This window comes from Loa loa, assembly GCF_000183805.2.
Source record: "Loa loa unplaced genomic scaffold supercont3.5, whole genome shotgun sequence".
In the NCBI taxonomy this organism is placed as follows: Eukaryota; Metazoa; Nematoda; class Chromadorea; order Rhabditida; family Onchocercidae; genus Loa; species Loa loa.
In genome coordinates this window covers 320,030-347,084 of record NW_018108185.1, presented here as the reverse complement: position 1 = coordinate 347,084, position 27,055 = coordinate 320,030, and the positions used below count along the sequence as shown (strand labels likewise).

At 33.4% G+C, this 27,055-nt stretch overlaps 6 protein-coding genes across 6 annotated transcripts in view; all 6 read right to left on the bottom strand.

Moving 5' to 3' along the window:
• Positions 1–141: 141 nt before the first annotated feature.
• On the bottom strand, positions 142–9,150 carry LOAG_02330 (type III restriction enzyme). Its single transcript, XM_020445975.1, has 22 exons — positions 9,044–9,150; positions 8,619–8,685; positions 8,248–8,356; positions 7,739–7,876; positions 7,021–7,221; positions 6,716–6,880; positions 6,400–6,555; positions 6,068–6,264; positions 5,502–5,680; positions 5,245–5,351; positions 4,947–5,056; positions 4,689–4,788; positions 4,439–4,572; positions 3,850–3,984; positions 3,551–3,695; positions 3,000–3,224; positions 2,660–2,854; positions 2,308–2,463; positions 1,783–1,867; positions 1,479–1,614; positions 715–954; positions 142–485 (listed from the first exon to the last, which is right to left on the bottom strand). The coding sequence occupies exons 2-22, from the start codon at positions 8,667–8,669 to the stop codon at positions 351–353; spliced, it is 3,099 nt and encodes a 1,032-aa protein (XP_020303625.1). The 5' UTR covers positions 8,670–8,685; positions 9,044–9,150; the 3' UTR covers positions 142–350.
• Positions 9,151–9,834: 684 nt separating this feature from the next.
• On the bottom strand, positions 9,835–11,695 carry LOAG_02329 (hypothetical protein). The gene is made up of 3 exons (XM_003137867.2): positions 11,192–11,695; positions 10,939–11,041; positions 9,835–10,599 (listed from the first exon to the last, which is right to left on the bottom strand). The coding sequence occupies exons 1-3, from the start codon at positions 11,301–11,303 to the stop codon at positions 10,446–10,448; spliced, it is 369 nt and encodes a 122-aa protein (XP_003137915.1). The 5' UTR covers positions 11,304–11,695; the 3' UTR covers positions 9,835–10,445.
• An 875-nt stretch (positions 11,696–12,570) lies between these two features.
• On the bottom strand, positions 12,571–17,286 carry LOAG_02328 (pellino family protein). Its single transcript, XM_003137866.2, has 11 exons — positions 16,981–17,286; positions 16,339–16,483; positions 16,093–16,194; positions 15,639–15,714; positions 15,027–15,226; positions 14,640–14,735; positions 13,946–14,089; positions 13,726–13,820; positions 13,482–13,590; positions 13,048–13,265; positions 12,571–12,793 (listed from the first exon to the last, which is right to left on the bottom strand). The coding sequence occupies exons 1-11, from the start codon at positions 17,205–17,207 to the stop codon at positions 12,661–12,663; spliced, it is 1,545 nt and encodes a 514-aa protein (XP_003137914.2). The 5' UTR covers positions 17,208–17,286; the 3' UTR covers positions 12,571–12,660.
• A 281-nt stretch (positions 17,287–17,567) lies between these two features.
• Positions 17,568–18,098, bottom strand: LOAG_02327 (hypothetical protein; the record flags this gene model as incomplete). Its single annotated transcript, XM_003137865.1, has 2 exons — positions 17,568–17,820; positions 18,043–18,098. The coding sequence occupies 2 exons, from the start codon at positions 18,096–18,098 to the stop codon at positions 17,568–17,570; spliced, it is 309 nt and encodes a 102-aa protein (XP_003137913.1).
• A 301-nt stretch (positions 18,099–18,399) lies between these two features.
• Positions 18,400–20,101, bottom strand: LOAG_02326 (hypothetical protein; the record flags this gene model as incomplete). The annotated part of the gene is made up of 3 exons (XM_003137864.1): positions 18,400–18,497; positions 19,193–19,354; positions 19,993–20,101. 3 exons carry the CDS (start codon positions 20,099–20,101, stop codon positions 18,400–18,402), a joined length of 369 nt encoding a protein of 122 aa, XP_003137912.1.
• A 5,353-nt stretch (positions 20,102–25,454) lies between these two features.
• The window catches only part of LOAG_16477 (hypothetical protein), a gene marked incomplete at its 5' end in the record, with an annotated part of 3,960 nt that continues 2,359 nt past the window's right edge, over positions 25,455–27,055 (bottom strand). The window contains 3 exons of the mRNA XM_020449129.1: positions 25,455–25,631; positions 26,015–26,134; positions 26,287–26,421. Of these exons, the coding sequence (XP_020307386.1) occupies positions 25,482–25,631; positions 26,015–26,134; positions 26,287–26,421 (405 nt within the window). The 3' untranslated portion in view covers positions 25,455–25,481. The remainder of the gene's footprint in view (positions 25,632–26,014; positions 26,135–26,286; positions 26,422–27,055) is intronic.

Below are 27,055 nucleotides of genomic sequence, written 5' to 3'. Positions count from 1 at the left end.
TGCAAGCGTTCATGCTGCTGTTCAATTTCAGCTTCAGCAAATGGTTTTAATATTTCTTAAAAAATCTGAATTCCCAGTCAAATAAATTTTATCGTACATAAAAGTAAGATGAAAAAGAAGTCATATGAGACAAGTGAATGAGACGGTATGTAGAGATTTGTAGAGATCTGTCAAAGTAAAGCATAATCGACTTCAAGGAGAAAGGCACTGAAAGGGAATGGTGCAGTCACATTCTAAATTTACAGTGGATTACATTTGTTTCGAATTGACAAAGCTCCGGTTGGAAGTTAAATAAAGCAACAAAGTTGGAGGGACGAACAAATACGGGAAAATATCTTGTAGAATAGGGTTTATTCCTGGATTGCGAAAGGTCGCTTTTCTTTTTTCATTTCAGTGAGAGCACGCTTAACAGCAAGTCCTGCTTCGGCTTCAAATTGAAGATGCTGCTGTCGTGAGTAGTTGTACAGCGAATTCAACATCACTTTCTAGAAAAGTATTTGAAATGAAATCTCATTTGTAATTCAATGTCGCTGTTGAGAAGCCAGCTTTATCTAATTGGGTTATGGTCACTCGCTACAATATCAGACCATGAATCTTACTTTTAGCTAATTCTCTAAATTATGCGTCATCATATTAAGAGAGAAGTTCTTTGTATCATGCATAGATGACTGAATAAATTTAACCGACCGACTAAATTAAAAATAAATCGCTTACAAGATCGGACTCAGTGATTGGTTCAACACAAAACTTATCCGCCGTTATAGAGTCCCACTTTTTTTCACATTGTGGTCGACCGGATAATCCTTCGCTATCATCAACTATTATCGCTTTTGCTGCTATCGTTGGCAAGAAGGCGCCATATAATTTGACAATCGTACCCAGCACTTCATTACAGTCTGATTCATTGTTACCTTTACAGTGGGGTTTACCAACTAGCGTTGCAATTGCCAATGACTGTAATATATTAAGAAAAAAAAACACTAAGTTCAAATTTCTTTGCATCGAAAAAGTAGATCAGTTGAGAAGATCGACAGGAACACGAATGCCAAGTAGTGCAAAAGTAGAATATGTGTGGAACAATTACAAAAATATTCTGATTAATAAATCTCAGCAACAAAGATTGGTAAATTGGAGCCTTTTACATGAATTCCCTCTACAATAAATTTCCGATTGTTATCCGGTACCTTAGGTTTCACATGTACATAAAAATATACAAATAAAACCATTAAGTTAAAAAAATGAAGTAAGGAAGAAAACTAAATAATAATTAGCATTCAGGCCGATTGTAGGAAGCTGAATGCAATATGGACAAATAAAGGTAAACATAAAAAATGGAGTGTGTGTACCTGTAGCATACACACCTAGAAAAGAACGTAGAAATGCTACTGAAATGTTTATTCAATTGCTTCTATTAAGAAATCAAAGAAAGAGAATTTCATCTCTTCATAAAAGTATAAAATTTTTGCCAATGAACTTACCTTTGCACTGTGAACACGAGCATTAATCCGTTCCCAAATAGTTGGATCGCAGCAAACATATTGGCTATCGCATGCAATGCGCATACTACTACTTTTACATATAAATGCACCACACAGACGGCATTTCAGATCATAACTATAATGTCGAATACTGCTTTTGATCAATTCCACTTCGAAAAAAAATTCTTTGATTCCGATTTAAATCAAAGTAAGTTCTGATTCCTTCCATTTCTTCAACTTGAATCCTTTTTGACGAATTAGTGATTTTAGGAATTTTGTAAGAACAAGGTCTTAAAAAAATAACCATTTCCCTTCTAGCGAACGTTTCTTTTCATTTTCTCGCACCAAATTTGCTTCATGGAGAGCTCTCATTTGATTAATTTTCGTTTCTACCTGATATAGATATGATTTGAATACTGACTGCCAAAAACAACCCTACGTAAAATATCATCTTAAAAATATTAAACCAAGGACTGCCTCGACGTGTTATAAGATTTAAGGAATTAAACGAGGATTTTGAATCTGATTCGTTTTAAAAAAATATTGTATCCATAGGAAGTCCATATTCTCAATTTCAAGTCTGTCAACAGCAAATGAAGATAAAGAAATGAAACTGCACAATAGAAATGATCAAATCAAGGCGTCGGGAGAGTTTTAGAGAGAGCTCGCGCTTCATGGTAAGAAATCACTGATATTATGAAGGATTTCGTGAATACGAAACTGAGCAGCAACTTTCTTATTAAAATTAAACCATAAAAAGATTTTTCCAACAATGAATAAGAGAATCCTAAAATTATTGAAGCAATCAATGATTATTATCATTAACAACCTACCAGCTGCTTCATCTGGTTTTCCGATTTTGTTTGCATATGTTCCAGACAGCGTCTCATTAAATGTTCTTTCTGAATGTTTTCTAACTCCTTTTCTTCTATAGAACCATCTAAAGCTAACAAAATTGATCTACTATGTCTCGCTCGAGCTCGACCTATAATACTCGACAATCTTTTATGAATAACAAAAATCTGGTAAGATGGAATAATTACCAATTCAGAAAAACTTTTTACAAAATTTCAGAATTAGCCACAACTTTTAGCAAATGCATATGGACTATTCATTCTTGAAGTTTGAGATCAAAGTTGAATAGGTAGAACTTCAAAAACTCCAGACTGAAACTAACTAACCCCTTCTCTGAATCAGTGATCTCTCGGAACCTGTGTTGTTGTATTTGATGATCAGATTACATGCAGAAATGTCCAAACCTTCCTCAGCAACTGATGTGGCCACCAAAACCTTCAAAGTGCCCTGATTGAAATTCTCAATCACTGTTCGTTGCTCTTCAGCCGTCTGACCACTCAAGGCGGATGATCGATTTGAACCTAAACACACGTAAGCTACGTGACTCATTTATTACCACTTTCATATATTTACTGTTACAAACCGTCATTATTCTTTAATATTACCTCATGGTGTTAATTATTTTTTCCCGGAAGACTTAAATTTTTTCTAAAAAAAAAGCATTACTGGTAACGAATCCAACCGCACGATTTGTTCCATCAACAATTTTGACAGTATTCAAATGGTGTGATAGATACTGGGCCAGTCTACGTGTCGTCACAAAAATTATAGTCCTGGATGCTGGATCCGAAACGTACTGTTCACGCAAAATAGTATGCAGCATTTTCAAGATTTCTTTTTCTTCACCTGAGTCACTTTCCTTGAAATTTAGTTCATTTGGTTTCACAAATTCTGAAAAAGCAAAGAGATACAGAAAAGTCTGGCAGAGAAAACATGAAGAAGCTGTATGTCATCTTTGATTTCTTGCTGTTTTAATCCTCATTATAAAAAGAATATGTGAAAAGTTTTAAATGAAATTTCGCATATTGACCTGTGAAATAAAAACCATCAAAGTAGTATGAAGGTACAAAAATCAAATGTAGTATGAAGGTACAAAAATCACATTTTACAGCATTACAAATGATAATCACAGAAACGAATAAAGTAGTGTTAGTGATAACGGATGATGGAATATTAATTTAATGTTTTGATAAAACTACTACCAACAAATTACATACTTTCGAAAAGTTTCTTCAATTGATTCTGAATAGTTGTACTATCCCTTCTATCCGGAAAAATTTCTTTTGCCATATTTTCACGTAAATAACTGTAAGCATACCAATTCGGCAGTAAATCGCTCAAGCAGAGAGCACGATAATAATACTGAAACACAAATCCAATCACTAAGTAATGAGATAGAAAAGGGCCATAAATAAATTTTCAAAAACAGATGAACGTGGAATTCTAGAAAAAAATGTTGCAACAACATTCCATCACTTTCAAAGTGTTTTTAACTCACTGAATAAAAGGTATTTACCCCAAGATGTTCAAGCATTTTGATTAACTGATGCTTCACTTTACCACCAGGTAACTCCGCTAAACGATTTTTCAAGCCTCCAACAAAGTTCTCGTAACGCATTGAACTCTTCTGTACCGGAAATGCAGTTTCCTCCTGAAATTAGCATGGAAAAGCCGAACGCTATGGAAACAACATGGCATGCAACTAAATTATTGATATGATCTTAGCCATCTCAAAACGTTTATTACTAAAAATGTGCAATTATTTTTTTGTGCAATTATTCAATTATTTCCCCTTCACACTTTTATACAAGCCTTTTTCTACAGTCCACATACGCATTTATGAATAGTTAATGGCATGAATATGTAATGGTAGCGAGTATTTTCAGCTATTACAAATCTGTTGGACGTGCTCAGTGAAAGAAGTTCAACTTATAATCCACATGACAGGCCGCACAATAAAACTGCATTCCATTTTTTGCCCAAACTTCGTTTCCTAGCAATTGGTAATCGTAAAAACGAAAGATGTAGTAGCACCAGCAAAACTTTAGAGTTTAAAATTAAGGAGAACAAAAAAAGCCAAATAAATCAAGGAAATTATAACAAACCACTCTAAAATTAATAACTTTATTTTCGGCTATTTTTTCAAGTTCTGGCTTTGCAGCAAATTCAATTTTCCTCATACAGATTTCTAATGATTGACAGAAACTGTCGTACTCAGGCCGATGAGCGCGTTTTATGTCTGAAAAAGAATTACGAACGACGCTGAAAGCGTTCTTTCTCTCAGTTTTAGGCATCCAAATCACTAAATTTAGCTGAATTGCAATCTATGTCTCAATATTTGCCAGAAAAACGAACCATCGACAGGCGGTTTCACAAAATAACGAAGATTTTCCATATGTTTTCGAACCGTACTGATAGAATGAGCAGAGAGTTTGGCGCATAAATCCATCATATGCTGTAATTTGATAACACTGAATTGTCAGAGGATTAAATTGAAATCCCAAAAGATCTAAAATGAATCTAAAATCTAAAGTGAAGACAGAAGCTACTATGCGTCACTTCTAAAATACAACACTGTAATAGAAAAATTTCTGTCGAACTGAAAAAACAAACATCAAGTGCTGCTTCAACATTTGCACGTCCCGCACCAAGTGGAAGAGAAGCAGTTAAACCAACAATTTGTGGCTTTGGCCCATCAAATCTGTGCAACATTCGCATCAGAACTGGAAAAAAATCTCAGCTTCAAATATAAGCTCATTAAACAATCACATCGAAATTTTCAAAGCTTAACTGATCATAATACAACAACACGAATATGAGGAAATGTGCTAGTTATTATTAATATGTCACTACGAAACATTCACTATAAAAATCAACGAGTTTCGAGAAAATCCAAATTAAAAAGAATTACCGTGATATGGATGGTCTCCGTCGCAATGATGGCATTCATCAAATATAAACATCGAGAAATCGGTGAAGTACAAACGATCATCTCGACGTATACTTCTTAACAAATTTCTAGAAAACAAAAATAAATTAAAAACTTTATGAGGCAGCTGCATTGAAATTTCCCTCTTCATCATCACCAACATTAACTTCTTTATTCTGCTTTTCAATTATGTCCAATTCGCAAATGTATGATACAAAATAGAAACTGACGATATTTACATGAAAATTTGGGGTGTGAAAACGGTTACATGACTTGCTAAAACATTTGGAGCACGTCCATTCTCATCGACTGGTTCACTTCCACTCATACCGTCGACCCAGAACGTTTTTCGCAAGTAACGATTCAACATTATACACTGTTGTTCTACAAGCGGAATTGTTGGCACAAGGATCGCTACCTAAAATAGGTGGGAATTTGAAACTTTAGTTCAAATCATTCCTACCATGAATCTTCAACATATGGTAATATGCAAATATTAATATGAAAGATAGACCATTCATTTAACGATATTTATGATGTGGTCGCACATTGGGCAAGAGTAAGTGAGAAACGTATGTGTACTAGATTCATTTCAGAATCGTGATTTTGATTAACTTCCAACCAAGCTGCTCTGGTATGTTTTGTCCGAACTCGGCTAACATGTGATACACGGGTTCCAACTGTTGCTAAAGTTCCAGAACATGCTTCGATAAAGTCAAGCCGATTCAGCAACGTAATATAACTCCTGTCAGAAGCAAAAATTGAGCCGAATTTCTTTAAAATAACAAGAACAACAAAAATAAACCCTGGAAGGTTTATCTGCAGCTTTCATAGTACGAAAATGTTCCAGGATGATATGTGCAGCTACAACAGTTTTTCCCGAACCAGTTGGAGCACAGATGATTGTGTTCACCCCTCGACATGCAGTCGCCACCAGTTCCTGCTGATATGGTCGCAATTCAATCGATTCTGCATCTTCCAAGCGTTCCAATTTTTCATCACCTGAAACATAACCATTCTTCTTATCGCATTATGCTGTCGTTGTCAAGTTAATGATGTGAATGGAGAAAAGTAACAAGGTCTATTGTTAAGTTTGAAATAAAGTTCCCATAAGTGAGCAAGCTCCGAAAGACACACTAAATGCTTTCATCCGATATTTCTTGTAATGTTCTTGGGTGCGACTTTCCGGTTTCTCTGGTTCTTCTAGCTCTTTCACAGTGTTTGGTAACTCGTTTTGTAGTCCCGACTTATTTTGAGATATCTTCAAGATTCGACACTGTGTATTGTAGGCATCTAAAATATGCTTTTTCCAGACAGATACAAAGGTGAAAGTCAACATAGACCAGCCAAACATTTACAGAGATTAAAAACAACTGCATCAAAAAAAAAGAAAAGTGATTTCGCTATTCCTTAACTTCACCATCTCTCTACAAGTCTATTTCCACAAACTCACCCAAGTGGATCTTGTAATCAGGATCAATAAATTCAGGTATTGAACGATTAGCACTGTCAACAAGGCATGCGTTTAAAAAATCGAAATACCAACTAGATGGTTGACTCTCCAAACTTCCTACTTTCGGTAGGCTCCTCATCAGATAACATGCTGCTTCTTCATACTCTGAAAATGAAAATAAAGTGCATTTCAACAGAGCAAACACTGCCTTCTTCATTGCGAAATTGAAATTATTTATAGTAAAAACAGTACTGTTATGCAGAAGATAATAATTTTAACATGAAATGAAAATATGAACTTCATACTTTTAGTTTTCATCATTTCCCGCACGACATTCTTAATGGATTCATAGCCCACATCTTTTAACTTCGCACAGATTGGTAGCGGTTCAATTGTCGTTGTAATTTTATCCATTCTTTTCGTATCTTCATAGAACATTTTACGATAAAACTCCAATGATCTCGCTGGTATACTTTCATGAATCAAATCAAGGAGAGCTTTGTTATCTGCAAGAGTAAGGACAATGAGAAAGCAATTAACAGGTTCTTTTTGCTTTTTTCATTGTCTTTCTCTTGCACGGAACTAGTATTTTGATACAAACTGAATCCATAAAAAAAACAAAGCTTGAAATGACTTGAAATGACTTAATTTAAAACGGAATAATCTAATTGCTTGATCACGAAAAACATCCAACTTTAATCCTGAACTTGGAATATGGTGACTTCCACTCTTTTAATCTAATTTAAATAAACTTTTGCATACATTTCACTCTGCTTCTTTTGGTAATTCCAAAGTTTTCACCAGCTCTCACAATTTTTTAATAATAGCTGTATTTCTAGAAATATACGATCAGTAAGTAGTCTAACTAGTAGACTGACCAATGACTAGCAGTAGATTAAAAAAATGAGCTTCATAGAATAGATGATGTAAATAATTTCCAATTTTACACATATATGCGCTAGGAATAACGAATTCGTAGCATTGGATGTCTGCAATAATTCTGATATGTTCCAAAATCAATACCTTTAGTGGCCATAAAGAGTATACGATCCATGGCCTCACGATTGAAGCGTATCCGACGCCAGAAATAATTTAGTGCCATTTTTTTATTAGAATCGTCCTTGAACAAATCCAAAAGCCGAGCAAAACATCTTGGGTCATCTGAAACATAATTAAATTTTATAAATAAGAATTTTTCATGTAACCGATTTCACAAAAATAATGCTCTGAACAATATCAAGAGATTAGCTTGTGTTCGGGAGTTCATTTCATATTTAATGGTAAATCGAAGGAGGAATAGTTGTGAACTATAGCACGAAAAGGATGAGACTATAATACAAAAAGGATGAGATATTTGTTGCAGCAACCAATACGAGTCATAATAAAAACTGAAAACTAATCAATTAACAGCAACGAATACCTTAAAATTATAACTAACAAAAAATTAAGCCAAACAGTGGGAGAAAACTTGGGAATTGAATGTAAAATGATATGCTAGAGATATTATGATAGTATCTTGAAAGTTGTCGTACCGAAAAATTGGCGAAACTGTTGCAACTTTTCAACAGTGTCAACTGATTCCAGTAATTCTGCTTTGTAAAGCCTTAAATGTCCCAAACGAAATCCTTCATCACTTATCATCTAAATAATTTCAGCTTAAAAAAAAGTCGTCCCCGCAATATCAAGAAACTTAACAAAAGGTAAACATAAACCATAATGAATGTGGAAAAGGATCAGCAAATGGAGACGTAAGAAATGTTCCGGATTCTTAATCTTTCCATTAGAAATCAAATCTTGGAATGATATTAAAAACTGCACAAACATATCTGAAACTATTGCTTCACTAAAATTTTAGACACATAACTCAGAAATGTAGATGTGTCGGTGGAGAAGACTGACTTACTAATTTGGAGAACTCGTCATCGCTGAGATTTTGTTGGAATGACTTATCCATCGTCTGAGTTATCTCCCTGCAACAACCGAAGGAACCAAGTTATCGTTAGATCAGTCAATAACCTCAAACATTCACCGACTTCCCCGACCACTTCCTCACCCCGGTTCCTTGAATACAAATTAAAGACAAAACAGGGCAAGTGTCAACATTCATGTCCCATCTGAGGTGTTGTTCCATTTGACATGCCGACATTTCAGCGACACGAAGTGTAGGCTGGTCTGACCTGAGGGATGATAAAGGTTACGTATGAAATGCCCACGTCAATTACATATTTGTTTGCATTCAATTTCCATTTATATTTCCATTTCTCATTTATCAGATTAACTGGCGCATATATAGGAGTGATATAAAACAGTATGAATCTAAAGAATCACCGAATGAAAGAGACGTAGTTGTTACGATCAGATGTTGATTCACTTCGTGATGTATCCACCCTTTTCGACGAGTACCGCTTTATACACTCTCAGGTAAAAAACTGCAAAATTCCCAGATAATATAGAATCCATGAATTAGAATGATATATGATACTTGATATAAAATGATGCCGCAATTTGCATAAAGTCGACTTATCATATTGATTTGTCCTACAGTTCCAAATTTAAAAACTTTGTTGTTGGAAGCTGATGGTCAGAAGTTGAATTAAAATTCATCTCAGTAGGAGTGGAAATAATCACCCTCCGACCACGGGAGGTTACCAAGGAATATTGGCTGAAATCCCCTTATACCTTCTTTAAGAATTAATTGCATTGGATATCTACTTGAACATAACTAATCACCTTTCCTGTATTCTTGCTTTGATGAGGATTCATAAAGGAAAATCTAAGATTAGTGGAAAATTGGCACTAAGATGTACGATGGCAAAAGTTTTCGACAAAGTAAAATGCTGCCTTCTCACTCATTGTTTGTTCTTCAGTCATCCGTAGTACAAATGAGTTTCAACTAACTGCTATTCACAATAACAAATTTTTTGTTACAACCTTTACACCCTTATACAGAAGTGAACCACAGCTTCATTTTAGTATTTCACAAAGCACTGACTTTCTCTGGCATAATCTGAGAAGTGAAATAACTAAAGCGCTGAGAACTTTTTATTGTTTCATGATGCTATTGGAAAAGATCATGCACAAACAAGAACATAGATAATGCATAAATACAGGTATCATATAAAACATAAGAAGTCAGGCGCTTGTTATATTGAATTTCTGATTACTCATGATACTATATTTATGCATTCATCCAATCATTTGATTCTAGATTCGACTCAGAGTTGACAACTTTTCGGGACTTATATAATTTAAAAGTTCAAAGACCTAAGAACATTTAAAAACTTAATTTGACCAGAAAAAAATTAGGTCAAATACACTTTGAAATCCCTGTAGAATTCATGAGGAATTTGATTTCTATAATCAAATAAGAACATATATCGTTTGCAACAAATCGTTCTGATAAACTCCTATAAACATTTCTTTAAAAAATTGTATCTCTGAGAATTTGCACACCTGGCTGAGAGTAGTTCTTGTATGTATCAAATGCAGTACTTGAGAAAATGTGGATCTGCCAATCAAAACAGTTACTGCATTGGAGCAACAAGCATGCACATCAACAATATGTGTCAAATTCTAGTCGTCGGAAAAACAAATGAATGTCAGACCAATAATGACAGACAATGAGATTTTAATCTCAACATGATATAATTGTAACTCATTCTGAATTTAAAACAGAGTATTAGAAAAACAGATTACAAATACATTCTATTAAAAAATAAATATATTGTAATCAGTGTAAGCCAGCCGCACTTACAATTTCGGTAATAATCGGTTCTAGTTGATGCCTGAGGTTTCGTAGTGTACCTATGGAAGCTTCAGAACTTGCAATAATAATTACAAAAAGTGAGCTGATTTGGAGTATTACCAGAGCTGTTGATTCATAACTGTAAATACAAAGTAAAACATAATATTCATTAAAACAGGTGATGCCTGAGGTTTCGCAAGATTACTGATAAATAAAACTGGCATAGAAATTTCGACAAAAGTAAATCAAAACTTTTCCGAGACTCTTGAAAAAGAAGTGAGTTCAATTTGGTTTACTAAAGCGAATAGAGGGTTCCACTATGAAGTTTGACAGGATGCACAGAAATATCATTTGTATCATGATTTTGCAAAAAGCAAAATCGTTAATTTTTTCAATTTGATACTTTTCAGTAAATTGGATTATTGGGAAACTGTATATCCTACCAAAATAACTGACTACACAAAAATTAAATGCATACCAAAAAATTGCCGATTTTTGTTCGCCAAGATTCAACTTGGGTATCTGTTCCACCGTTATCTGATTACTGTTGATAAGCTGCATTCGATTCCGCAGGTCTTCTTCTGTAAATAAGTTTAAGGAAATCCTTACAAGTTATAACTTTCAAATGCAATCAAGGTAAAAAATGCAAATTATGATTTCCATATGACACTTTAAAGAAAAAACCATACCACCCGATTCATTCACAGGAACAAAAAAGGAAAAGATCATACCGCCTGACTCATTTACACCAATAATCGGTATACCCTCCTTATCAGTGACAAAGATATGCTGCACGCCTTGCGTATTCAGCAATAACTTTTGCAACGACTTCGTTATTTCCATTGCTCAATCCTTACGCTACGGTAGATTTCATCCGAGAAATATTCAACGGTAAAAGAGGTATTTCACAGCATAATCAAAGAGAACAGTCCCATCAATACAGAACCAACCCCTAATTAAATGTGTAGTTTGGAGATGTTACATATCCCCCAAAAACATCAACTTCGAATTTTATTTGAAGGAGTTGATTAGAAAGGATTTACGAATTTCCAAGGTATGTGAAGATTTCCTTGACTGAGATGAGAGATATTAATGGTGAAAGACTTTAACTAATAATAGTATCACAAGCAGCAACAGTAATGTAACACGGAACCCTAGTAGTCAGTTTACAAATAATGGCAATACGTCCCAAAAAAGTATCTATCATGCAGCTTTATGAAATGTTTCAAGTTCAAAGTTGAGTAATAACACTCAAAATACAAAATAACTTGTAACAAATAACTAAAACCAAAAAAAAATTTAACCGAAACCTGATCACATGTTTCAATGTCATTATTTACAAACAAGATAAAAATCCATCAAATTTAAATTTTGCCAAGAAAAATGCAAAATAATTTGTACAGCAAAAGAAATGCCCGAAAACACAATTACATTTGATCGTGGAAGAAAGAAATGAAAAGATGGAAGTACAGAATTTCAGGTAGGAAAAACTTGAAAGTCGGTTTTACTTATTCTTTCTGCATCATTCACCATCAGCAACAAAAAGCCGGGCTTATTTCCATTTGGATATTGAATGGAAAACATTCCCTCCACCAACCTACCATTAATTTAGCTCAATGATGACCATGAGTTCTCATAAACCATCAGTAAATCTGCGTTTTATCTCAAATGTCTGCCCCGGGTCTTCCAAAATTTAGAACTTCATAAACCACATGAAAGGAATAATACAAATACGTGTAACAAACAATCTCTACTGATGCGGTATGTCCACAGTTAGATAAAATATGATAAGCTTCTTATAATACAAAATTTAATTTTCAAACAAACAACTGAATAAAATAACTGAATTTCGCATCAACACAAAATAGTGATGTAACATGACAGCAAAGAATTTTCAGGCATGGCTTGCAATAGATTTAATATTAACAAACAAATTAACATGTTAAAATACTACAGTGCAAGAAAGTGTATAAAAGAGGTTGTAAAAGAAGAAACTTCTCGTGAAGTGACCAGACAAGCATGAGGGATGTTCTGGTTATCCGTTTCAAGCATAGCTTTTTAAATGATAGAAACAAAAAAACAACTTCAATTGCAACAAAATCTGAAAACATCGAATAACTGTACCTATCTCGCTGAGGAAGGATATACATAAAGAAATATGGAGATCCTAAACACTACAAACCATTTATGTATTTAAGGATTACGAATCAGAGCAGTGATCCTGGAAAATAAGCCTAACATATGGTTTATCCATTGATAACAGTGATGTACAAAATGGACATACCGGATGAAAGCTACTTGTACCATGCGGTAACGGAATACGAGACCAATACCTGTAAGAAACCGAATTAGTTCTGGGACTTGACTTGCCATTATTATTTGAACTCACAATGAAATCAGCTAAAACGAATATTTTTCGTCCAACTACTAAATTAAATACATAATGAATACATATCATAAAAAAAATTACATCAAACTGAAATGCTTATGCTTACAAAAAGCAACAAAAATATTTGGTGAATATGATGGATGCAATTTTGAAAATCTTAGGCATATTTCAGTTAAAATTCATGGAAATATGGACTACCTCACAGTGGATAGTGAAGCAACATGCCCACATGGATTGAAAGCATAGTCCAGTGCATCTGAATCAAGATGGAATGCTGATTCCATCCCCATAACTAGTTGGATTATTTTAGATGAATCCACCAAACATATGGGACACTTGTACAAAGTCCCGCTGTCACTTTTGTCATTTTTGCCCCATGCGTGCTTGCCCTGTACGTGACCGCAATTAAGATAAACCTAAAAGTGATAATTGTTCACAACATAAAGTGAAACTTTTATTTTGAAATGATTTACGACATGAAATATACTTACGTAATTGAATGTTCAAACTGAAAGCGATGTCTAAAAACAAACTAATTCAAGATTTTGGAATTTTTTATTGCAAATATTGGGAAATTTTCCATTACCAATAAAACAAGAGGCGAAAAGCTTTATTATAAAAATAAAACATACATATGGTTGTCTGGAAGAACCATAACTTTTCGCTGACTTTTTCCTTGGAATAATGAGAGTATTAAGATTTACTGGGCACTGTGGCTTCCCAGCATTGATTTCATTCAACCTGAAAATTCTTAAAAAATAAAAAGAAATTTTTTCACTCTGAAAAACTATCAGCTAAAAACTAGTTTGATCTCGATTTCCAAAGATGCACAAATGTTTGTGTATATTTTTTATATTATTTTCGGATATTTGATACCTTGACTCAAGCTCACTGCGGCACGGACTTTTCGTCAAGCCTTCAGCTGTCCTCCATAAAAGCGTAGCACCGCAGAGGTCAATCAGTGTCCCATCCTGCAAATCAAATATCCGAAATTTTTTTAGTAGTTTCATTATTCATTCCTAATAGGTCAAAAATTTGACAAATTTAACTCGTGAAGTTGGAGAACATCAACATTACAAATTGCAATTTGACAGACTTGTAATTCATTGGTTTCATCCGCCAACAACTCTCCTCGTTTAGTTGAAGAGCGCGTTTCCCTTATATTATAGATGTCACCATCGACAGAGACTTCACGCCACACAAACATTCCCATATGGTCTCCTGTATTTTGACCGGAATTCTAAATAAAATTCTAAATAATTTTTTTTTAAACGTTAAACCTTGTCAAACAAACCCCACCAAATTTGCAAATAAAGAAGTATGAAGAGCCTTCGTCACCAGACATCCGGAAGACAAAAATAAGGGCAGATCTTTTGAAGTTGAAAATGATTGCAGAGAGACCAAGACGATAAAGCAAATGAGGTACTGCCTTTTGCTCACCAAAAATATCGCAGAATTGCAAGCAGTCCTGCTAAGGTTTGGTGGATTTGCACTGAGAACTGGAATGAAACCACAACTTTGATCTTCCCAACTCAATTTGTCAGCTGCATCCATTTCTTTAGTTAAATATATCTCACTTGAATTTTTCACTTGGATCAGTTAAGAACTAAATCAACAACAAATTCACCTCTGACTTAGGGTTTTATGCAAGACGAAAGGGAAAATTTGTGAATCACAGTAATGGGAGCTTTATTAACCACAACCGCAAATGCACATTTTTCAGCGCCATCAAAATCCAATCAGTTACTGTTTAATTGCACTTCTCGAAATGACTAATAAAGTCATCATACCTGTCTTTGCATGGTATTTGGGTGCAAAATAAGAATACCATTTGTTGTAAGACCATCAATTTCGCCATCATATTTCGTCCACTTCGTTGCCTTTTCCTGCAATTTATTACTGCAAATTATCAAAATCATATGAAAAACAACTAAATTCAAGCCAGATATCTACTGCAATTAGTCCTAAAGAAAAAGTGAGAAATTTTAACAAATAATCACTCATAATAGTGTTCAGAAATAAAGGCTACACTTGCTAAAAAACGTGAGAGCTAGACATTTAATCAGGACGACAAAATTGCATGTTTAAACAGATAATAACGAATCCTCAAAAAGTTAAAGATAAAGACAGATGTCCAGCTAGATTTTTGGAAATATGGAACAAAAGAAAAAAAGTACTCCGAGAAAAATGTTCCTGGAACTGTCAAATCCAGCTGCATACAAAAAAGCTCGATGGGGATAGTCACGGTTAATTTGTATCCGACAAGCATAACGACTGATAGTTGAAGATATTGGTCTCTGAATATTGCAACGTGCATTTTTTCCAACTCTAAAAGCATCAAGCACGGCATTCTCGGATCCTGGTTCACTGTAGACTCCTGAAATCACTTCCCTTTTAAATTCGTTGTAAAATTAATGAAATTTCAAGAATTCCGGTAATTGTTCCGTTGTTAACGTTAACAGAATCTTCACAGAAAATGATTGGATACACCCGTAAAAGAACAGCAACGAATTTGAAAATTTCAAATGGAGAATTTTTTTAATTTAAATGTATATCATTTAAATTCAGGCTATTCCCCTTACCGGCTACCAGTTATCCGTCCCACATTCTCTTCATAAACTGAAAAGTTTCTTATTGCAAACTAGCAATACTTCCATCATTCGCTGTGTTAGTTCAGTAATGAGAAAATTACGTAAATTAACATTAACAGAAACTTTACAAAAACCCTGCTATTTGCGATAACTACTTATAACCCAGTTTAGAACAAAAGTGTTGAATAAAAGAAGAACCTGGATGAAGAGCGTTTGCAGCAAGCCATGTATCCACAACGGTAAAATCTATTTGGTCTTCGGAAGAGCGACCAATCTGAAAAGAGAATGATGGAAGTAAAACATATTTTTTCAGGTTCTTTTCTTCATCACTATCGTTTGGTGAAGACTGTTATGGTATAAGGTAATACGCCTCGTTTGTATCTTAAACATGTTAAGATATTTTCGTTTACAAAAAAAGCCATCGAAAAAGCGGGATCCGTAAAACCTAAATCAAGTCAGTGTTTAACATTGGTCAGGAAAAGAAAAACTGACTTGAATTTTAGCTTAATTTTTGTTTAACTCCAAAAATTAATTCTTTTTTTGATTTTTGTTTTTGAGTTAACTTTTATTTAACCCAAATAGATATTTCACGCTTCATGGTGGTCAAACCAGATATGAAAAACACCTAAGAAATGATTTTAAATGAAATCACTTGAAACATATCCTTATAAGGATCTGGGCTGTATTCTACAAGAACTGTGTGATTACGATTGTACGAATACGACACAACATGTCGTGAAGCGTCGCGCACTACCTGAAAAAATTCTAAAGCATTAAATAAACAAAGACCAAAAGTTCATAAAATTGACTTGTAGAACATTTCTTTCATGGTAAACATAAATTTCCTCGATAATAAGAACTAGTGATTTAGTGATTTGGAATCGATCAAATACAACACCTGACTCTGTGATGGCGGGATGCTAACCGAACTGCTTTGATGCTTTTTAATACCGTTACCCGTTAGTCGTTTGCGCAGTATCATTTTTGAACGATGTTTACGGCCTTGAGCATAAGTGCTACTACTTTCGAGCGTGCCATTATAACTACAAAAAAGACATTCAAGGGTAATAAAAGATAATTCGAACAAATCTGAATTTTTGGAACTTAATTACATCTCCACTAATGTACAACATACGTGTAACAAATCAGAATTTCCTATAACTCCAAAAGAATATGAAAACAACTAGTCTCAAGTGTAACCTGAGTCGTACGCTCCCTGCTACCGAACCAGAGATCCTTTGTGGAACTTTTAAGGTTTCAAGGAAATAATATCAAAATTTCTGCTAAATAAAGTCAAAACTAAAACCATCAGGATTTTCAAAATTAAAAAAATTTGATCATTTAGAGCAGCGTATCTGTTTGTGACACATGACTGCAAACATCCATGGATTTGCTTCGTGAAAGAAGCTCATAATATCATCTACAGAAGTGTATTGCTCAATCTACTAGCACATCAAGATGTTCAGAATTAGGCAACGCTAACATGCATATATCATTGCTTTACCGCTTTCGACGTCGCAAGGTAGTAGAGAATACTTACCCAAGCAAAACCAATTTACCATAAACACAACCAATGCTATCTTCAATTGTCACATTATCGTTCGCATTTTTCAAAGTCTCATTCTTGTCGCATGAAATAACAGAGTCTTCCTCAGCCATGGATAGTGCTTCCATTATGTAAAAGAAATTACAAACGATGATGGTACTACCTCGGACTACTGCCAACCAGTAGCAGCAGTACTGCGTAAATGAGATCTCAGCATGCATCAGACATTATCATACCTCTTTGCTTCTTTTTATGTGCTGTAATCCGAACCCGTACGTATACCTTTCATCTCTGCTGCAAAAAAAATGTTCAAAAGATTTTGAAACAATAAGCAAATCCAGCACGAGTTTCAAACTGAACCAACACATAGGCAACCCCTACTCCCACTACAAGAGTCGGTGATTCTTTTTGAGGACACACATCGACCTGAGAGTATAGTCTGATACTGTGACACTCAATGAATTTGTCGCATATCTCAGCTCATAACTGAGTGGTAATAAGAAGAATGATGAAGATAATTAAATGTTTGCAAATCTGAAGAATGATGAAGATAATTAAATGTTTACAAATCTCCCCACTTCTCAAATCATACCAACAATATCCACAACCCTTGATTGTTTATCGCGAACTGAACAAAGGCCCACTGGGTCACTTTGAATCCTGAAGTGGCAACGGTCATGTCGATGACATTTGCTGACAGTCTTGGTCATTTTAACATTATCTGTTTGTTGGTTGAGCTGTTTGTATGTATCTTTAGTCTCGCCAGATCTTCCTCTCACTCTTTTATTGTCAATCTTTGGCCCTTGGTCTTTACTAAGAGTGTTCACCTTCGGCCTTCACTAAGGAATGTTGTTCACTACGGAAGCAATGTTCATCAAGTGGTAGATGTGTCTAGGACTGATGGAGCTATGTAGTGGATTTTAAATGAGATTGCGGGTATCTCTGTGGACAATGGCTATTTGGATGGGTGAGGGTTGGGAGGTAGCTGGAAACTCAAGTTTTCTTATAAATATGATATTCACCAACATGTGGAAGAATTGCATGATAAGCGCATACAGAAAGATCATGTTTATCCCACGCCCTTGGCTTGTTCGCTTCTTGATATGAAACATTTCGTGAGACGCTTTTTAAACATATTCATCAAAATTCATTCAGTTTCGAGTCATCTTGAGAGTTTGAGATTTTGAATTTAAATCTGAGAGAGAATTAAGACGAATGGAATGGAATGTTTCAAGAGCACCTAAGTCCACTTCAAAATCACTTACCATTATTGTAACCTGGATTAGCTGCACAATCCTTGCTGCGTACTAATATGAAAGAGGAATGATTCGCATGATTTTTCTGTCACGCAGAAATTTTCTGATTCAGCTACCATTGAGGTTATGAGGATCATTAACTACCGTAACACATAGACTATCTAGGCTCGTTCACAGTACTGTACTCCTCTGAAAGTAGATTTGGATCATTATTTCTGGAAAAGTCTCTGCGATACGGCTGACGAATATCTGACGCTGCAAAAAAAAAAAATTAACTTTATTTGGAATTATAAAATAAAACGAACTGGAAATGTTAACATGATTGTGTTTTGTGAGAGATAGCTGAATGGATGAAATATTAAAGCCAGCAGAGGGGAAAGAGAGCCTTCCTTCAATCAAAACATAGATGGAATGAATTAAATAAATCAGCTGGATGTAAACAAGCAGCAAATTTATAAATCGATCTCGTGGAATGGGCGCAGTATACCTACTGCCTGCTGTTTATCCTATTGCGCTACCTACTTGTCGATCTTTTTAAATCCGAAGTTTAACATAATCATTACTTGAAATGCTCAGAAAAATATAAGCGAATGATATCTTACTTGAAATAATTACTTGAAATGCTCAGAAAAATATAAGCGAATGATACAGTAATGGATAATTATCTGATAAGTGAATGATAATATCCATTTTATTGCAACTGCTAATTGATAAGAATCGTCCGTGGTTGTATTGCTATTTAAAAATTTGTGAACAAACGTGAAAGACAGTTGATATGGATAACTGATATGCTAACAAATCATATCTAAATTACTACAAGTGAAGGATTCTATCAGCCTTTTCTAATAGTATAAATGCTTTTTAAGGTTTTATAAATTTGTTTGAAATAGAATTGTTCATGAGTTTCTGGATATCAATGCTATTTGGAAAGAGGTGAAAGTGCGTTGTACCAGTAAATCTTCGATATGAAGATAACGATATCAATGAATAATCAGCATCTAATGCTTTCCCTTTGAAATCCACTTTTAAAAAATCGAAAAAAGTAAGAAATTGTGGGATTATCTCTAGAAGTGAATGATCGACAAGATCATATGGATTAATAACGAATTTTCCTTAACAATTTCATATGCCAAAAATATCACCTTATATATGCAAATGTATTTCAGACATATCTAAAGTTAATAATTATCTCGCAGTGATTCAAATTTCATTGCTTAGAACATTATTGGATAATCAGAATGGATACGTTGAGATTACAAATGCTAATTGATCGTGAGATTATGTGTATAATTAAGTGTCAGGGAAAAGTTCAGTTTATCAAACAAACACTGTAATCAATTTTTAGTTGAAAAAGCTTTGAAAAAAACTGCATAGTATTTCGAAATATATCCAAAGTCTAAAATGGAAATGATTTTTTAACGATTGTTGGTCGGGAGGAAGCAAGTGGAAGTGGATGATTGATTTGAAAGTCTGTACAATCTATATCTTTCAGAAAAAGGCAAAGCTTGGTCAAGAAGTAGCAGATGGTTAAAATTGTGAAATTTGCTGTGATTTTAAAATCCATCTGGAATGAAATTGATATTTTGGATTTTACTCTTCATTTGATTGCTCCAAAAAATTTCCACGTACAAAGATGTAGTCAGTGTTTTCCGATGAGTAAAATAAATAAGTGAATAGCTGAAAGAATTTTTGTGAAGATAATAATGAAAGTCGTCAGCAGTGCAGTAGCTTTCCTTCAACAAAGCATGACCTGTAAATGGAATTTGGTAGAAAAGCCATTCCTGCCAAGGAGTCAAGGCCAAGATCGGCAAACTTATTATTTTTATCTTTGATAAATTTCGACAAACAAGCGTCGCCATTCATTAAAAGGTTAAAGTAAAAAGAAAGAGAAAATTCAAGTGAAGCTTTCTAAGGTTTTCCAAGTAATTCGACTTTGGAAGTGTTAGAAACTCAGAAATTGCTTTTTATACAATCACCATATCCTCTGACCTTCGAGCTGTTAATTATTATCATTTTTATCAGATACTGCACTGCAAATTCGAACGAGGCTGAACGACTGCTGAAATACAAAGTAAGCGAGCATTTCATGGCATATGTTCCAGTCCGAAACAAGCAAAAAATCAATATTTTTATTCCCAAACATTGTTTTAACTATTTCAAAGGAATTCTATTGGAGCTCAGAAAAAAAATAAGGGGAAATCCTTTTCTAGAGGAAGATCGATGGAACCAGATAGCATGAATGTTCTGGAATCAGTCAACAATATGGGCTGACCGTGAAAAATGACTTGGTAAAACAAAGGTAATGCGTTTTTTGTTACCAGAAGTTGCAAAGAGTTCGGCAACAGATAAAAAAAATTTTCCATTCACACAAAAACACGGAGAGGTTCATTGGGCAGACATGATAATTTACTTTTTTTGAAGCTTCAAAGGCGGTTTCTCGCAGAAATCTTTTCGGTTACAGTGCAGAAATAAATCTAATGGATGAGAAAGAAGAAAGAACTAAATTTGAATTTAATGAGATGTTGCACCTGTCCAACTAACTTCTGCGACATTTCAGCATAATATAACGGAAATAGATTTTCATTTTCCGATAATAACTTATGCTTAAAAATGTCTTTTAAGCAAAGTTTATATAATATCACATACAATAAAAATAAAACAAACAAGCAAGACAAACGAATTTGTCCCCATCTTATTTACAAACTTTTTAAATTTTCAAATTTTATCTCAACTTCTTTGTTTTCCTGATGATGTTGTATTATCTGCGAAAAAAAAACATTGGTGATACCGAAATTAGAGTTGAAATGGAATTAGATTTAACCATTCGATAAATTCAATTTAATCAATTCAGCACAGGAAAAATATTGCATTGTGTATAATTACCGATATATATTAATTTCGAAAATTTAATCAGGCGTACTTTTGTCACAAAGTTTATAATCAGACAAGTTCTTCCTGAGTTTTCAACTGAAGCTTGTTTACCGACGATCTACTATGGGACGAATCGGTGGTCTAGAAATTAATATTCATTTTAATTGCCCTCTGTTGTAGAATTAAAAATATTCATTCTCGTTGTGGAACTTTTGCGCAAACTGTCACGTGCTAACTTATGTCATGTGAATATACTCCGATACTTTAAAATTTTTTCGATTGAATGGTAAATCATGAAGTAGGTAGACTTGAATGCTATAAGCATTACAAAATGCAATTTTTTAAATTATTTTATAACTCGGAAAATTTGCTAATGAAAGTATAACTGGTACATTTTATCACAACTACTCAATCGAAATGTAGTAAAATTAGGAAACCTGAGTGGATTATTATAATTAACCAAAAAGAGGAAAAAAGGATGATACACGCAAGGCGGAAAAGTCATCAGCGTTAACTTATATCAAAAATGGGCTATTTCTATAATTAGAATAATTATTATAATTAATTAAAAAAAGGAAAAAATGATTCTTTTTTAAATCATTCCATTTTGCTGATTTTTCGAAGAAAAAGCGTAAGTTGAAAAACGCTTTTTCTAAAAAACTGTTGGGTTTCTCAGTTCTAGAAAATAAATTACTGAAAACAGTTATTTGCTGCCAAAAGAATTACGTTGAAAATTATGCCATTTCGTTGCTTATTTTTGAACTTTCCTTCAAATTTAAGATGTTTTTTGAGGAAAGGAAAAGTTTATCTTAAAGGCTTTCTTGAGATTTTATTAAATTTAGACCCATGTTTAGAAAAAGCGACTGAATTCAGTTGAATAAAAACATGTCAACCTATAGACTTCATTCTTTATGATCAATTTTACTGTGAGTGATTTGTCGCTTACCGCGAAAAATACTTTTCCGGCGGTCGAGAAAGAGGCGAACTATTATTGACATGAAATGCACAAAGCAGAAAGATGATTTGCAGCTGAATTATTTAGCGTCTTTACGGAAAATTATGCATATGAACATACACTAAATCGTTGATTTAAAAAAGCAAGACGAAAAAACCAGAATTTAAAGAGATTTAAAGAAAATTAAAATCCCATTTTCAGCCTTCGTCCATTCAGTGATTGGATGGCAAAATGAAAATATAATTGCTAATTAGTAATAAAAGATAATTTGTATGCTAGGAATTATTATTGTCAGAATTGCGTTTACGAGCGTACAATTTCATTATTAAGTGTTAAATGAAGATGATAAGGATCTGCAAAAAAATAGAACTATTTTTATTTTTCTTAGTGAATGTTCATATGTATAACTTTTTTTCCGTAAAGGCGCTAAATAATTCTATTTTCATTAATACAAATTGGAAATAGAATTAAATGAAATATTGGAGTAAAGTGGACCATCCATCTCATTCAGTATGCAAATTTACTAAGACTGTAAGTAGCAATAGCAGTTAATAAAGCATTTTGAACTAATCAATAAATCAGTTTGAGAGGCATTGCGCATCAATTAATTGTTGAGTAACTGATTTGTAAGCATTGCAAAAAGTAGGATTTTCTTTTTACCAAGCTTTCAATCAAAGTGACAGAACAAATGAATTACCAATTCGTTTGTCACGAGAAAGCTGTAAACTTTTTCACTTTTTTGTAAAAGATAATGGACTTTTTTCACTTCGTTTTAAATGTATTGTCAAAGTTGTGTAAGTCTTCCAAATGAATGGACATTTTGAAAAAGGAGGGACTGTCTTACTCGACAAAACAGAATTAGCAACGACACGTTGAAAAATAAATTTGAAAATCTCCTAGCAGTTTAACTTTTATTAATAAATCATATTTTTACTGTAGTGAAGTTCTCGAAAGAAATGAAAGTCTTTAACTGCGACAGATTTAAACTTATCGATAGAAACTATACATTGGTTAACCTTAGACTTAATAAGTAGAGTTTCGAAATATTATCTTCAATATAATATTAGGTAATGTCATTATTCGTCTAAATTGTGCAAAAAATTGGGAGAAATCAGCCGTTCGGAAGGCATCGTTTTACATCCAGAAAAAAAGAATTCAATTCTTTGGATCCCTTAATTGACGGAAAATAATTCAAAAGAAATCTCCGTAATTACGGGTAGCACTGCATATTAATTAAGAGTATCATATCGCTGTTATCGAAAATGTATGTAATGAGGATACATTCCAAATTAAAGTTCACTAAATGAGAATTTAATTATTCCTTCACTATTCTAAAATTTGGCAAATAAGTAATGATCTCACATCCCCAGCCGGATTTTAATTAAGTCCAACTTAATACCACAAAATTCAGAAAGTGGGCGAAAGTTGCTCTGAGAAAGAAATCATCTGAAAAAAAGGAAAATGCAATGGATCATCCCCGCAATCGGTAACCAATCGATTGAACTTGAAATCAATAATGCCATTTAGAAAATTAATAATCATGCACAAACAGTTGCAAAGTGATGATGACACAGCCTAGTAGCGATATGTCACACTATTTGTATCTTCAGCAGTTATGGTTTCAGGAATACTTAATGAAGGCGATCGTTCGCAGTGCATTAGGAGAACGCGGGAACACTCTGCATGAATAAGTTAAATTCAGAAAGTATTTAATCACCCATTGCTCTAACTAAAAGAACTTTGTTATTGGCAGAAATATTACACCTAGTAAAATGTCATATTAAAACTTTTAATGATTAAATCAAACTCTTGTATGAAAGAAAGAGGGAGAGAGAGAAAAGAACAGATGAAACGAACAGTGTTACGGTCTCCAGGTATTGATTTTCTTTTCTGGTGGAAAAGAATGTTACTGTCTCCAGGTATTGATTTTCTTTTCTGGTGGAACAAACTGTGAAAGTTCCGAGAGACGGAAATGAAGCATGAAAGAAGAGAATGCTAGCTAAATGGTTCAGATCAGTGTTAACGCGACAGAGGACAGACAAAATGTTTGACTTCTGATGTGGTCTCAGAAAATCTTAGTATCGTTATATGGGACATGTAGTTGAACCTAATTAAATTTGTTACATTTGGATACTCTCATGGAAATTTAAATTTCCATTTTTTTCCGGTGTTTTCTTATTTTTCACTTTCATATTTCTTTTCTTTCATTTACTGGTATTATTTCATGAGACCTCATTCAGTCAAAATGACATCACTGAAAGATTCATTTGATTTGATAAAATCTCCAATATCACACAAAATAAAGTTATTTAATTAATCATGAAAGAGTGTGTTTTTTTTTTTTTTAAGAAATGGGTAAAAGAATACATATTGAGTTAAGTTTTTTTGGAAATGACAATGAGTGATTTGTATTATTTTCATTTAATTGCAAGAAAATAATATGAGAGATGAGAGTATTTTGAAGTTAGATAAAGGATAAGAAACAAATTAAATATAGGAGTGCATTAAAAGGTATTCTTTCGTATATATAAAATAGAAAGAAAACAGAAAAAAGAAAGAAAAACACAAAGAGAAACTTGAACGGTTGAAATTTGAACACTAAAAGAAACTTAGTACTGGAAATTTTGTATTAAAACTGAAACACCTTGCCATTCACGTGTTTACGATACGATCAATTAACGACCACCGGATAAAATGTATTCAAAGTTTTCCAGTATTTTTAAGTTTCACAAACATTTCGGGAAGTTATAAGAGAATTTATGTGCGAAAGAAGAAGGAGTGACACTTTATTCAGCATCGACAGATGAAAATTTTGTTTTTTTTTTTAGAAAATACATCTTAATATACCGTACTTGAATAATGATCACCGTCTATTAAATTTTATTCATTACGATCGATCTCATAAAAGTACCTACCGTTTTAAACAGCTTACTTACAATACCAAATGGAATCAGTACTTTGCGGACGATCTAAAGTCTTCTTCAACTTCTCTTGGGATAATCTCGAAGTATAATATGTTGGAATTTTTTTCCATAACAATTCAGAAACAGGTTCTAAAACTTTCACGAATAAATAAAATTATAGTTCGTCGATTATTTTAATTTGATTTTTTAATATATTATTATATCTTTCTAAAAAGAATATCGCTATCTTTTTTTGAAAAATAAGTTATATTCTTTCTTGACCAAAAAGCAAATGTACGAACTTTATGAAGAAGTAAAATGAACATAATTTATCCTTTTATAGTGCTTGAAATGATAGTTTTCAATAATTAACTATTAGTATCCTATTCAAGCAAACTTTCTCTCTTTTTCGATGTCAAGATTTACTCAATTTTCAAACATTTATTCATCATATGAACACAAAACTCAATTATATTATGGTAACCTGAATTATGATCATTACCATTACAGTTATTCATTTCCTGGTTTAACATCGATCAGATAATGTATATTCAACGTATGCAACCATGCATGCTCGTTACTGAACCAAATTTTATATACACCAGTTTTGTCACATTTAATTTCCTCTCTGATTGGTACCACAGTTGGCCCAGGCAATTTCTGAAGTTTGGTTTCAGTATAAGTACGAATTTCCTCCGTTTCGTTGTATTAATCTAACTTTAAATATAGGTCAGACAGAAGGTAGGTCAAAGTAATTAAGGTCGGATTGACGAAAGATCACAGAATCTTTTATTTTTACATGTGTTCTAACAACTTAGTTAAAGTATTATTTAGGCTTACTGTAGACGAAATAGTAAATGGATTTCACGCATCAACTTTCAATATTCCATTTAATTTATGAGTTAATGATTTAAAAATTATTCAACAAATTGACAATTTATGCAGCAGTGCATTTTGCATAATTATTATTGCAAGCCTAAATGCACCAAGCAGATGAGTATAATCATAGGATTATTTTCACCGAATGCTTGCTTCATACGTACCGGTAATATAGGATAAATGTTAATTAATGAATCTGAGCCTTCGCAAGATTGATCTTTCACATAAAAAATAGTGAATCCAAAATGTCCATCAGCATGAATGCACCATCTTATCACAGAACCCTAAAAATTTTTCTAATTTAGTACAATTATATAAAGGTCAGAATTTACCTCACATTCTTGAAGTGTCAACACATCCATATATATTGCTATTTTAACAAATTAAATTGTCAAACTTGTCTTAATTATTCAATTTTAGAATGACAAAAAAGTACCTCTTTAGCATTAACATCGATTGTACCCGTTTTTCCAGCGCCAACTGATAACACTTTACTTCTTTCATCCACTTTTTTTTTATAATAATTTTGTGGGTCAAGCGTTTTAGCACACTCTATTTCTGCTTTGAACACCTACAATTTGTATGAAATATACATTTATCTGAAAATTTTCTCAAAATTTAAATTAGTTGTGGAAAAAATTTTCGACAGAAATCTTTTTCTCTGACATTTTATTATATGAGATAGTAAACGACAAGTCGATAATTAATTACATAAAAGACTGCGAATGAACCAAACAATGAAACCAATATAGCCAATAACCAGTTTTCCCTCATAAATATGCAAATATTATCAGAAAAAAGCGAAATTATGTGTCAAAATAATGGAAGTATTGTTGTATTGCGGAAATATCTTCTTTTGATTTTAATATTTCACAGATGAGTGATTCATCACACAGAAAGTAACAGCGCCTTAAGTGTTGAGTCATTTATCTAATTCCCAATATATTGTTGTAGAGAGTATCAGCTCTAACAACCGAGCTTATGTACAATGATGGGAATGTTGTAGAGAGGTCTTCCAACCTGATAGCCATGCTCATATTCAATAGTCATATACAAATTCTTCCTGTTTGAAAACTAATATTCAATGATTGTTACCTTTCCTACTATATAAGCAGGTGAGCCTTAACGCTTCTCGACGAACAGCGTTCCTCCGAAATCCCTCTCTAAAGATCTACAAACCAGTCCACTGATCAACTCTACCTTTA